Here is a 13,138-nt window from a genome sequence, read left to right as displayed (position 1 = left end):
CATTAATACATACTCTCTTTTGACCATATCCATTAATTTTTGCTGACTTATGTAAATTATGTATCTAAAATAAATTTAAACTTAATATCTTTTAATATAATCACTGTTCTCAATTCATATATATATAACTATTTAACCAATTTTTTATCTTATTAATTATTTTTTATATTATATGGATAGTAATAATTTCCTTACCATAATGGGGAAAACTATATTAAATTAAAAAATGGACTAATTTTAAAGAGGGCCTCCAACTAAGGATATATTAATCAAAATATATTATTTAGGATATATTGATCAAAATATATTATTTATATTTTTTTTGCATGAAAGATATGTATTATATCATTACCATAAATAGTTATATCATTTCTTCTTACCATAAATAGGAAAAAAATATTAATCTTAAAAGTATGCCGTAATCTTAAAGAGGACATGGAACGAGGATTGTAATAGTCAAAATACATTTACGATTAGTAATAATGTGAGTTATAATAGTATTAAAATATTAAAATGAGTGATGCGCAGGAAAAGAAGCAGAATTTATTGACTAATTGTGTAAAAAAAAAAATTTGAGGGGAATCAAAAGGCAAAGAAACAAAGAGGGCCCAATGAATGCTTTCGTAGACCTAAATTTAATGACATTATCGGGGATATAAATAAGCTTTGATTTTGAAAAGGCAGCAGAACGTTTGCGAGAAGTTTTGTCTGTTTCATCTCAATAATTTTTATAAGCAATCTTAATGCAGAGAAGAAAGCCAAAGCCAGAGCCAAAGCAGAGCTTAAATCTCAGTTGAATCTATATACAACAGTAGGATATATACACAATATATATATATATGCTCTCACAGAAGCAGGATTTACTTGCAACGACTTTCGAAAGTGGACTGGAAGAACACCAGAAACCCATTTTGGAGAGGTAAGAGAGACAGGGAAAATTTATGAAGCTATTAATTGTATTCCATGCCCATTTGGGGTTTCTGTTTTTGTTTCTTTAAAGGTTTTCTTGGTTTTCTCTTTTCGGTTTTCAGAGGAGATTTAAATGATTGAAAAAATAAAATAAATAATTAAATACCCATTTTTTTTAATTGTTCAGAAATTAAAATGAGTAAATACCCTTATCAGATAGCAGTGGCGATACGGGTTTGCCCTGTTTTTACTCCAGATGTGAAATGGGTCGCTATATATTTATATTTATATTGTTTGCGCTGCGCATGGTCTACAAACCCTTCATTTTTATTGATTTTCGAGCTTCTTATCTTTTCTTTGCAGCGGATTTTGAATGAAATTCAAAGTAGATGTGCCAGAAGTTTTTTTGTTTTTTTAAATGGGCTCTAATACCACTTGGATTTTACTGTTTTCTTTTCATAATTTAATGGAGAGTGCAACTGTGTTTATTTTCGCCATGGATCTAGTTTGGGAAATGAGTGCTGTAAGTGGGTTTCTTATCAACTCTATTTTGTTCCTTTAAAATTTCAGTTTTCTGTCGGGGTCTATCTGTCTTTGAGGAGGTTTACGTGCGTACATATGTAGTGAAAAATTTAAATTAGATCTGCACTTATCAGAGTAATTATTGTTTTTATTTGGTCCATACTTCATTTTTTCAACATTTTCCGATCCGCAGGGTTTATTTATTTATTTTATTTTTATTTTGTTTAATGTTCTGAAATGCTTCAAGAAACATGCTCCGAATTGCTGCATCGTAAAGAATAGATTTCCTTCGGCTTAGGTGCCAGGTTTTAGATGTAGCTATTCTGCTAAAATCGCCTGGGAGTTGCTCCTGGCCTCATCTTTCTGAAATTATGCTATGCGGGTGGAACAGACCAGTGTGAATGGAACCCTGGTGTATACCTTAACGCTGTTGTAACTTGTGACCTCACTACTGTATCAGTGAATCAATTCTCTGTGGCATATTCATTAATTTTTTTAATTGGCATAAGGACTTCTTTTCCCGCTTGTCTTCAGTTTAATGGAAGTTTTTCTGCATAAAGTTTACAATTTCTTTCCGTGCAAAGAATGTACCATGTTTTGTATCCATGAATGAATTTCCCGTTCCTTATATTTTTCACGATTGAAACTGGGATTTGAAGTGTCTTTTCCCTGCATTTATTTTTTGTTGATATTGGCAATCTTTCCTTTCCTGCCACAATGATTTTCTGAAATAGATTCTTCAGATGGGGACACTACTCATTCTTTTTTTTTTTTTCCCTGAGATGGTGTCTTCAATTGGGGACACTTTGCTTTTTCTTTCATTTTTTTGAAGCAAGGAAATGTTTTACCGTCTCCATCCGTGAATATTTTAGTTGTGTTTTTCCATATGTTGATTTCAGCTTTCATTTTCAACAATAATCTTCGTCTACCCTTTATATTAATGAAATGCCAAGCCCAACATGTTTCTCGACCCTTTTCCAATTTTTAAGTTATTTGTTCAAATATTGTCCCTTGTGCCCTTTTTATTTAATTTCGCATGTTCATCTCCTTCTTTAAAGCTGAATGTTTGAAGGGTTAGCAGCATTGTGGTCTATCATGAAGCGGTTTAGCATTTACATTTTGAAATGATCTAGTGTGACAGTTTTGGGTGCTGTAGTTTGTCCAATGCAATGAGGAAACTGCAGTGTCTTAGTTGTTGAGAAGAGGGAAAGCTTGAATGAAGGGAGGGAGGTTTTCCATTCTATGATTGGTAAGGAAATAATTCCATTTGCTGAGCGTTATTTATTCTAGATTTGTGTATTAATGTGGTCTTCTGCTGACATCTGAATGCAGATTTGGTCAAGATCGGCAGTTTACTATTTAATTGAATCCGGCAAGTAAAATGTCCCAAGGCTATGCTATTGAGCTTTATTTTGATCCAGCACTCGAGAACCAGGTGCTAAAGGCTTGGAATGTTTTGGCTAGAAGACAAATCAGCACTCAATTAATCGAGATTGAGGCTCGCCCTCACATAACACTTCTGTCAAGCCCTACTTTAGACCCTTTAAAACTACAGAATATTGTCAGGAATTTTTCAGCTAAACAAGAACCCCTAGCGTTGACTCTTTCTTCAGTGGGAAGTTTCTCGACAGATGAGAATGTCTTGTTTTTGGCACCCACACCATCACTTTCTATCCTGACTTTCCATGGCCAACTCTATGAGCTGTTGAAAAGGGAGGGCATTGAAGCAGGTGATATTTACCAGCCAGATAATTGGGTTCCTCACTGTACAGTTGCCCAAGATGTTCCGAGGAGTCGAATGGCTGAAGCTTTCTCTATCCTGCGAGATTTCAAACTGCCTCTAAGCGGATATATTTTAGATATTGGTCTGGTTGAGTTTTCTCCTGTAAGAGAACACTTCTCTTTCTCTTTAGGAAATGACATTGAAACCTAAAGAAATGTATCAAAGAGTTGGGTCAATGATCATTATTTTTAACCTCTATAGCTTGTACATTGGAAATAGTGAAGTTTTAAGGGAGTACTGTTGACGCTTTGAGTTTGTGCAATTATTAGTTTTTAATTGAAAGCCTCTTGCTTTACTCGTATTATTGTTACCTCTTTAAAATTTAAAATTTTCTCTTGTTGGCATCTTTTTCCAATCCATGCATCCTAAACTATTCTAAAAATTTAATGTTGCTAGCTGCTTTGTGTTTTTGCTTTGAATCCTTATTATCTGTTTATATGAAATAATGGGTACTTTGATGCGATCATTCTTGAATTGGAGATACAAGAAAGGATTTTTCTGATGTAGTAGGTTTGGATGATAGTATGTGTTTGTTCCTTATCTAGAAATGTGATAACGGAAAGATAACTCTTTGTGGGCAATCTTATGATAGGAAATTAATTTGAAACATGGTTGAGCAATTTGAAACCAATGTGCATTTTGTTTGGGATGAAAATTTTGAAGTAATTGCTTGTTGTCAGATATGTTGAGGAAATATATATATATATAATTTTGAATTTACAATGATAAGAAATACCAAATTATCCTTAACATCTTTAAAACTTTTGCAGTGTCCTCCAAATTAAAGCATTGAAACTTGAAAGGTATGTAGTTGTCAAGTTTCAGGCTGGCAGAATGTTTTCATTGATGGTCACTTGTAAATCTGGAGAGTCTTGTTGGAAGTTTTTCCTAAGCAATGCCCCAGTGGTACAAGGAAAAGCGTCCTGTGCTTGTGCTTGTTTATATGCCACTTCATCCTTGATCCAATTCACGTTATGAACACAGGATGTACTCTACTGTCTGGTCTCGGGTCAAAATTGTTTTCTGAAAATTTTCCAATTTTGTATTCTATGTATGGCCATTGGCAAGGGTACAGGGAACAGATCATCCTAATCAGACATCTTCTATCATTTCCCAGTGTCCAAATTATCCTTAACATCTTTAAACATTTTGCAGTGTCCTCCAAAGAAAAGCATTGAAACTTGAAAGGTATGTAGCTGCCAAGTTTCAGGCTGGCAGAATGTTTTCATTGACGGTCACTTGTAAATCTGGAGAGTATTGTTGGATGCTTTTCCTAAGCAATGCCCCAATGGTACAAGGAAAAACATCCTATGCTTGTGCATTTTTATATCCCACTTCATCCTTGATCCAATTCACGTTAGGAACACAGGATGTACTCTACTCTCTGTTCTGGGGTCAAAAATGTTTTCTGAAAAATTTCCTCCAATTTTGTATTCTAAGTATGGCCATTGGCAAGGGTACAGGGAACAAATCATGCTAATGAGACATCTTCTATCTTTTCCCAGTGTCCCACTAAATAGGGCTTGGCAAATGTCTAACGGGAAATGCTCATAATGATCAGCAACTTCCATGCATGCAGCCAATCATTACTAACACCGTCAAATCATAATTACACTTAATTTTCTCTATTTAACGGATTAGGCTGATTTATGGAAACCCATCACCCGATCCAACACCTTTTGTCATAGTTAGCGGAATTTATGACCATGTGGCAGGTTGGTAGTGTTTTGGTTTCACAAATCAAAGGTATCTTCATGTAGATGTTCACCATGCTACAGTATGTTATTACTCAATATTTCTGATTATTTGGGAAGTGTGCACATAGAAGTGGAAGGTGTCTCGGATGGAAACCTTCTCCCATGACTGTCAAAAAAATACAGCGTTTTAAATCACTGGCACAGCTCATAGATTCTCCAGGTATACCTGATGGGCTACAATTATTTCATTGTAAATTTGTAATATTGCTGGCTTCCACTGGAGTATAGAAGCCCTTGATCAAACTGTCGGTGTACTCTGTACACCTGTCAAGGCTAGATAACATTTTTTTCAGGAGGTGTTGATCGTGATTTTAAAAGCAGATGAATAATAGCCAAGGGTAGAAACTTCTGCTGTCTCTGTCATTCTGGAAGTTTCTTTTTATGATGCAATTATTTGTTAATCAAAAGTCAGAATGACACTCACTGTCAGTCAATTCAAGCACGTTTTTGTGGGAACCAAAATCTAAAATATCTGTATAATTGGAATAATTCGGAAGAACCATGGTAGCCATATTAAAATTATGTCAATGTTTTGGATCACCAGCTACATCCATCGTCAAGACAAGGATAATGTTTAGAGTTGATAATGTTATTCTCATGAAAGGAGGCAGAAAGTTTAATTACTATGGATGCATCTTATTGCCGTATAATAAATAGTTGTACTGGAAAATACCCATAACTATTCAATAATCATTCTCTGAATAATATTCCTGGACTAGTAGCGATGCGGAAATTTTGAGCATAAGAGTACACATTTCTAGTAACCCATTAGTGTCATAGATATTTGCTTTGGGTTTAGATTTATTCCCTGACTAATATTCCTGGACTAGTAGTGTAGCCATGCTGAAATTTTGAGCACGAGTACAAATTTCTAGTAACCCATTGGTGTCATGGATATTTGCTTTGGTTTTTGTTCTAAGATCATATAATAGCGTGGCATCAGACATCATATAATGGATAATTGATATTCATTTGCACTTTTAGCATCTGGTTCAGCTTGGCCTCCTAAAATTCATTATAATATCTATGAGCTGCAATGACGTAAGAAAAGAAAACAATAACGCATCTATAGCATTTTTCACCTTCACTCATCAAAGTTGTCTTGCATCGATTCAGGATCTCCATCAGTTTTGCAATGTTGTCCCTGTTCAAGAAAACAATTTAATTCGGTTACAAAGCTTCATCATTTTGGAAATGATACACCTCAATTTAATCCTTTTAAAATTTAGCTTAAAGGCTATCTAGGTTCATCACCAAGTGTTTGATAGTCTTTATATCAATATCACCTAGATATATTTTGCAGCAGTTACATTTACATTGATTAGAGGCACTTTTGGATCCTTTAGTACAAATGGTGATAATATTCAAAATACCATTCATAACAGAATCACTGACATCTTTGCATTAAATATTTTGATGTGAAGAATCCCATTTCTTAAAGCGGTAAACTTTATTTTGTACAATCTTTGCTTTAAATGTCCACGGAAAGTGTTATGGCTCAGTTTATGTCACTGTCTTGAGGAATTGTTTTTTCATTCTAGCTTTTGACTTTAAATTATTGTTGAGAAAGAGGGGTTCTTTATTTTAGCATGCTAATTGCTGGTTAGGTTTTATATTTCGATAATTTATTCATAAATTATTCGATATATGAAAGTTGGTTCTTGATTTTAGCATGCTAAGTGCTTGTTAGGTAGTTGTACATATTTTCATAATTTATTCATAAATTATTCGATATATGAAAAAGTTTCTTTTGCAAGACAAAAGGGTTATGCGATATATGAAAAGTTTCTTTGTGTTTATTTACCATGACGAAAGGGTGGCTTTGTCTTTTTGGTCCAACTTAGAAAGCCTAGGGGTAGAATGGCAATCTTAAAGCCTATGGGTAGAATAGGAATCTTAGTTAAAAGGACAATATGGGGAGAATAGGAATCTTAGTTAAAAGGACAATACATTTTAGTTAAAGGGACAAAAGTCAATGGGTAGGACAAAAGTTAATGTTTTGTTTTCTCTGAGTAAAATTTTCGGTCATTTTGGTTAATCTATAAGTAAGTCTTGAGTTGTTAATGAAGTTTTTTGGGTAATTAGTTGAATGAAGCTTTTGTCATATTTAGAAAAAGTTTGTTATTATATGAAATATTTAAAATTATTATTATTATTATTTAATTTTAAGGTTACGGCCAAGCCAGATACCATATTGGTATATGAGACCAGGGTCTCTTGTTTGTGGAACAAAGGACTCATTTTCACAGTGATTTGACTGCTAAGTCTATAAAGGCATACATACTTTACCCCTTTTGGTTTTGAACCCAAGACTTCTTTAAGAGGAAACATATGTTGTTAACCATTAGGCCCACTTAAGTTATATAAAAAAATCCACGTGGATAATATTTATGTAATTGATAGTAGAAAAATATGATGATAAAAATATAATTGAGGTACCATATATATAAGTGAAAGTACTCATTTGTAAAGAGAGTTTATCATAATTATTTAATTATATTGTATTTATTATAATTATAATTATTATTTATTTTATACATATTTGTGATCATAACATTGTCTTATCTTTTAGAAATGATTTATCCTCAAAGCATATTGATGAAAATACTTTTATATTTATACTTTCGCTTGTAATGTGATTGCAGGATTTTGTTGTCATGGTTGTTTCTATCCTAAGGGATATGGATTTGTCGATTGGTTGAGATGGGATGTCTTTTCTTATGATTTGGGTGTTGATAAAGAGTTCTTGTGTCTTGATTTTCTTTTAATGTACTTGTAGCAATTTCTTTACTTATTTTTGGCATATGATCTTTATTGTTTATTGATGTCGTCGATTTGATTACCAAATATTCTCTTGGAATTTTCGCTGTTTGAATTGTAGCATGCAAGTATATCTTTATTTCAATTGGATTCAGATTCAATTGAACTGTGAGGTTAACGAGATCTATATATGTTTATTTTACTTTAACTTGAATTTCCACATCTAAATATCTAAATATCTTGATACTTGATAAATTGTTGTACTTTGTTTTCCAATGACTTCTTGTGCTTAAGCTTCTTAATTTGCATAAGTATTTTTTCACTATGGTTCTTGAGGTGAGATTTTATTTTTATTTTTGTCTTTGATAATTTTGTTAACTTCCTTTCACATATTTTGCATTGGTTATTGATTTTCTTGAAGAATTACTTTTGAGATATCTTTGTCTTTTGGTGTGACTAAAATTGACTCCAATATAATATTTTCTATTATTATTTTTTTCTTATTGTAGAAAAATGTAAAAAACATTTTATTTGTAATTAAGATGAATGATCTTAGTGATTCCATCGAGGTGAACCCAAGATAATTTCGCCTTTGATCATCCTATAGGGATCTAATAGAGAATTGTGATATAAATGTATAATCCCCAATGTTTAATTGTAGATCGATAATGTCATATTGTTTTGTGTCTTAGTGGTCTAATTTTTCAATTATATTTGACTTAGGAATCACCAGTTGAGCAAATTTAAGACATATAAATATTGTTTTCGATGAGAGCAATAGATATAATAATATTTTTTACTTCAAGGGTCCCTTTAATTCTAAAGAGCATCGAAGCATAGTTATATGAAGTTTTTGAAAATATTCATTTCTTCTCAATTCTAGACCCCATTTTGTTTTTTGTCAATAATTTATGTTAAACGATCTTCTGGTTATGAAGCCTATATATTCTTTTGTAATTAGTGGTGTACAAAGTGTGAAAGACTCATTTCTTCAATATGCTTTTAATTTATGTCTCCCTTTTAAATCATTCATGGTTTATTATGGTGAAGTGTTTATTGGCAATGAGAGATAATGCTAGCTAATTAATTCGTATTAACCAATGCGATAAGCAATCATCGGTGCAACCTTTGAGTTAATGTTCTTTGGGATTAATGTTTACCCACAAGTTTTATATTTTTGGTTAACAAATACCCTTGACCCCTTTGCAGACCGACAAGACTGTAGCGAATAATTTCTCTAAAGCGTCACACCAATAGGTAGCAATGATGGTGGCATATCGACCCACAATAATTCTAATGAGACTAAGCTATGGGATGAACCGATAGAATGGACAATCGTCAACGACCATGTGAATGAATGCCATGATAGTAATAATTTACTGTTGATTAACTAATTTCTCTATAGAATTTGGAGAACATGCACTTGTTGTACTCAACTTCCCCAGATAGTTGCACGTCATAGGTTCACTATGATTTTCTTAGTAATCTACTAACAAGCTTTTTCGACTATATTTTGGTGTATTTATTCTACCAAAGAGTACTTTGTTATCGAATATCACAATACAATGGTTTGATATTTTCACGAAAAAAGCTTATTCAATTGGCATTTGATGTAAATATGATAGTGATATGTTGATATTTATACATGGGAGGTATTTATTGTCCACGACTTTACAAAATAGAAAACAAGAGATCCTACTATAGGAATAAATCAAACTACATGTAAAAACAATTCTTCATGAAACTAACGATGGAATTCCATTCCAGTCATCTCTTGGTCATCCCAAAGCTCATATTGTCTAAAAGATCCAGCTGGCAATGGTAATGCTTCTTTGAAAAATTTGTCAGCTTGTTCATTCATTTCTTTGTAGATATGGATGTTAGCTCAATCAATCACAAGTTTAGAGTCACCTAGAACTTGTATCTTTTCTACTCGAAGATGACGACCCGTGTATAATATGATCCATAAACCTGTGGGGGATCTCCTTGGTTTGGCACCTTTCATGAAACCCAATAGAATATCTTTGTTCAGATATGGCATTACAAGAACTTGAATTTTCCTCCTTTTATGCTCTGTTTTAGCTTCCTTGACCCGTTTTTCAATGAGATCACTATGATATCCAATGCTATGTGCACTCTTCAAGAGATGATTTGTTCCATTGAGCCGAGAAAGGAGAACGAACCTTATATAAAATACTCCAAATTTTACTTGCATATGGACAAGTAACAAAGGCGTGAGAGATGGATTCTACCTTAGATTGACAAAGTGCACAATGGTTAGGCCCATCCTTTTTTCAGTAAGTTGTCCCATGTCATTAATTTATTGGATAAGTCCAAATGCAAAGATAGCTTACTCTTTAGAGGACCACTGTGTTTCCATAAACACAGCCACCACCATCTAGGTGGTTGGGTTGATAAATGAGCTATATGTGCCTTATAGCCCAAATTTGCTATGTATTCACCATTGGTGGGTTTTTTGGACCAAATTAGACAATTTGGATCATCTTCAACCAATATGATGAGTGAGGATACCATAAATCTTATGTATCCATTCCATTTTGTTGCTTCCAACTCCGAGAGTGCTAGTTCCTCGACAATTTCCAATCCTGTCTTCCTAAAGGAATAATAGACTGAGACTTTTGCATCGACTAGCACATTTATCCCAGCCAGTTGCAATAAATGAATGAAATTTGGTGAAAGTCAAACTCTCACCAACCCTAGCCCAAGGGTCAATTCCGACGCGCATAAGGAGTTTGTTCCCAATTCGCAAAGATACCAAATCAGCGACAAAGGGAAAAGACTTAGTGATAGCTCTCCATATTATGAAGGCATTTTACATTGTTTATTTGGATCTTGATACCATTCCAATAGGGATTTATTTTTGAGATATTTAGATTTCAATGATCAACCTCAGAGGGAGGAATTGTTAGTGAATCTCCAAAGGTTTCAAGTAGCTAGAAAATTGCTGAAGATATGGATGTTCTTGAGACCTCACCCTCCCAAATATTTAGGTTTATCAATAAAGATCCAAGACACTAGAGGAAAGCCCTTTGAGGTAGTCTTGCATGACCATAAGAACATGAAACTAGGCTTCTTGATTAGATCATCAAATGAATAATATTTTCAATCAATGAATTCCAAGCATACCTTTGTTTCTTGACTAACCTTGTCTTGAGAGATCCTCCTTGCGCATGTTTTCCCTAATCAAGATAATAGAGGGAGAATGGTGTTTAGTATTTAACATAATAAAAACTAAATGAATCCATGAGCCCAAAACTAAAAAGACATGAGATACTTATATTTTTCCGGAACAATTTTATTAATGGCCAAGAGATCATCCATGAGTCTAGCTATCTGGGTATCTGATATGAATAAAGTTTAAATGCTTCCGTTTTTTTTATATGGATAACATCATGCTTCTATAGATTTGGTTGTACTCGCTATCTAAGCTGTGCAGGTACACAATATTCAACTTTGTGAAGATGCTCAATGTAACAAGCAAGATGTGCATGTACATAATCTTCAACTTGGTGAAGATGCTCGATGTGACAAGCAAGCTGTGATGGTACACAATATTCAACTTGGTGAAGATGCTCGATTTGACAAGCATGATGAGGATGATAATAACTATGATGAAATGGTTGGAAGCCATGGAATATTCTCCGATGTCGAAAAGAAGAAGCTGATCTTTGGAGGAAGCATGAATAGAAGGGACCTCCCTAAGATTAAGAGTCCGAATAAAGAGGTGCTTCCTGGTTGAGAGGGAGTGACAGATATGGTTCTCTACTTGATGTGTCATGCACTAGACCATGACTAACAACCGTAAGTTTGAGTAAAGGCTATGAGCAGGAAAAGGAAATTGGAGAATGCATTTTAAAGTGTTGCTGAAAGAAGAAAAACATGATTCGATTGAAGAATATGTTCTTGCATATGAAGTAGGAAGAAAATGTACGATTGAGGAAAATTCTGTCAAAGATTCAGTTGATAATCCTACTATGGAAAGTTGAGAAGCAACATATGTTGTATATAAGACCCTGAAAGTTTGTATTTGATTATGTACATGTGAAAGATTGGGGTTGTGTTTGTACATGTGAATCTCTCGAAGGATTTGATAGCATGCTGGTTACCAATCAATTTGATTGGTAGAGATTGGACATTATTGATCTATTGGATCAAGGGGTGTTGAGGCTTTGTGAGTGAAGCATTTCCTGGGGATACATCTGGCTGACACTTTGTGTTGATGTTTGTGTCCATGGAGTTGGAAAGGTGGTGTTGATTATTGAGCTTTGTTTTGGCTACACACTTGGATTTTTGGGTTGGTGGTTAGAAAGTAAGCCTGATGGTACCTAGAGGGGATGAAAGCTTGAGTCCACTTTAGTCCCACTTGGATAGATTTCCATGGTCAGGAATCTAGTCCATGGCATTGCGATGCCTAAATTGTTGAGTGACTGGTTGGATAGATTGCCTTGGTGAGGAATCTAGTCCATGGAATTGCGGTGCCTAAACTTGAGTGATTGGTTGGATAGATTTCATTGGTCAGGAATCTAGTCCATGGAATTGCGGTGCCTGGAGTTCTTCATGGTTCATATAACTTGAGATCTTCCATTATATATGTATATTATGAATACCTCCCTAGTTACGAGGGAGTGTTGGAAAAAGTAATTATGTTCGGTCTTCAATAATGTACTTGAGTCATTATGTAATGTACTTATCAAAAGAATAAAGAAATGAATTATTATTATTATTATTGTGACTTATTAAAGCACGGGTTTCATGCTTGGGTCACCATGTTTTAGGTCAAAGTCCCCATTGAGGACTTCTAGGATTTATTCCGGGTCTATAGAATTATTGTACATTTAAAGAGACCCTTCTTGGGCATTTGAATCACGTAAAAAGGTTAAGTATTGAGTCAAAAATGAATTATGTAGCCTCCACACCATGTCAACTTAAGAGAAGATCAAGTCATCCTAAGGACCCATTTGACCCCAAAAGAAGCCTATAAAGGGAAGGACTTCAAATTCATTTGGTGGATCAGTTCTCATTCTCTCTATACTGGGCAGAAGTGTGAAAATATGTTTGCTGGGCAGAAGTGCGAAGTAGGAAGCTAGGAAAGTCTGTTGTTGGGAAGCCGAAGTGAATGTGAGTTTGGGGTGTTAGGATATTCCGACACATAGGATATAGTTAAGTTCAACTTGGTCTAGTATAGAGTTAGGTAAAGTGTCTTTCTTTACCGTTGTACATTTTGTAACTTACAATCCGACGGTCACGATATGTAGTGATCCGACGGTTCACTCTCACCTCGGTATTACCGACACTTGATCCGTGGCTTGACACCCGATTGGTCCATGAGTTCTATTTAAAGCGCATGGAGGGTCATTGTTCGGGTAATCCGTGCATGAGAGAAGCT

General features: G+C 34.3%; 1 protein-coding gene across 4 annotated transcripts; it reads left to right on the top strand.

The window, feature by feature from the left end:
• Window positions 1–653: 653 nt before the first annotated feature.
• LOC149244314 (uncharacterized) lies at window positions 654–3,509 on the top strand. Of its 4 annotated transcripts, none has more exons than XM_089374803.1 (3): window positions 655–919; window positions 2,588–2,680; window positions 2,764–3,509. In XM_089374803.1, the coding sequence occupies exon 3, from the start codon at window positions 2,813–2,815 to the stop codon at window positions 3,362–3,364; it is 552 nt and encodes a 183-aa protein (XP_089230929.1). In that variant the 5' UTR covers window positions 655–919; window positions 2,588–2,680; window positions 2,764–2,812; the 3' UTR covers window positions 3,365–3,509. The 4 variants fall into 4 exon arrangements, with proteins under 4 accessions (XP_089230932.1, XP_089230929.1, XP_089230928.1 ...); XM_089374802.1 differs by having other exon boundaries at window positions 2,573–2,680; XM_089374805.1 differs by having other exon boundaries at window positions 2,565–2,680.
• The last annotated feature ends 9,629 nt before the right edge of the window (window positions 3,510–13,138 follow it).

This window comes from Pinus tabuliformis, chromosome 8 (assembly GCF_031772625.1).
Source record: "Pinus tabuliformis cultivar Carrire ecotype Pingquan chromosome 8, CPIR1, whole genome shotgun sequence".
In the NCBI taxonomy this organism is placed as follows: Eukaryota; Viridiplantae; Streptophyta; class Pinopsida; order Pinales; family Pinaceae; genus Pinus; species Pinus tabuliformis.
Note: the sequence above shows the minus strand (reverse complement) of the source record. Positions and strands in the feature narration are given on the sequence as shown.

What these genes read in the sequence shown, in the direction of transcription:
- LOC149244314 (XM_089374806.1), top strand. Translation starts at nt 2,813, where the DNA reads ATGTCCCAAGGCTATGCTATTGAGCTTTATTTTGATCCAGCACTCGAG.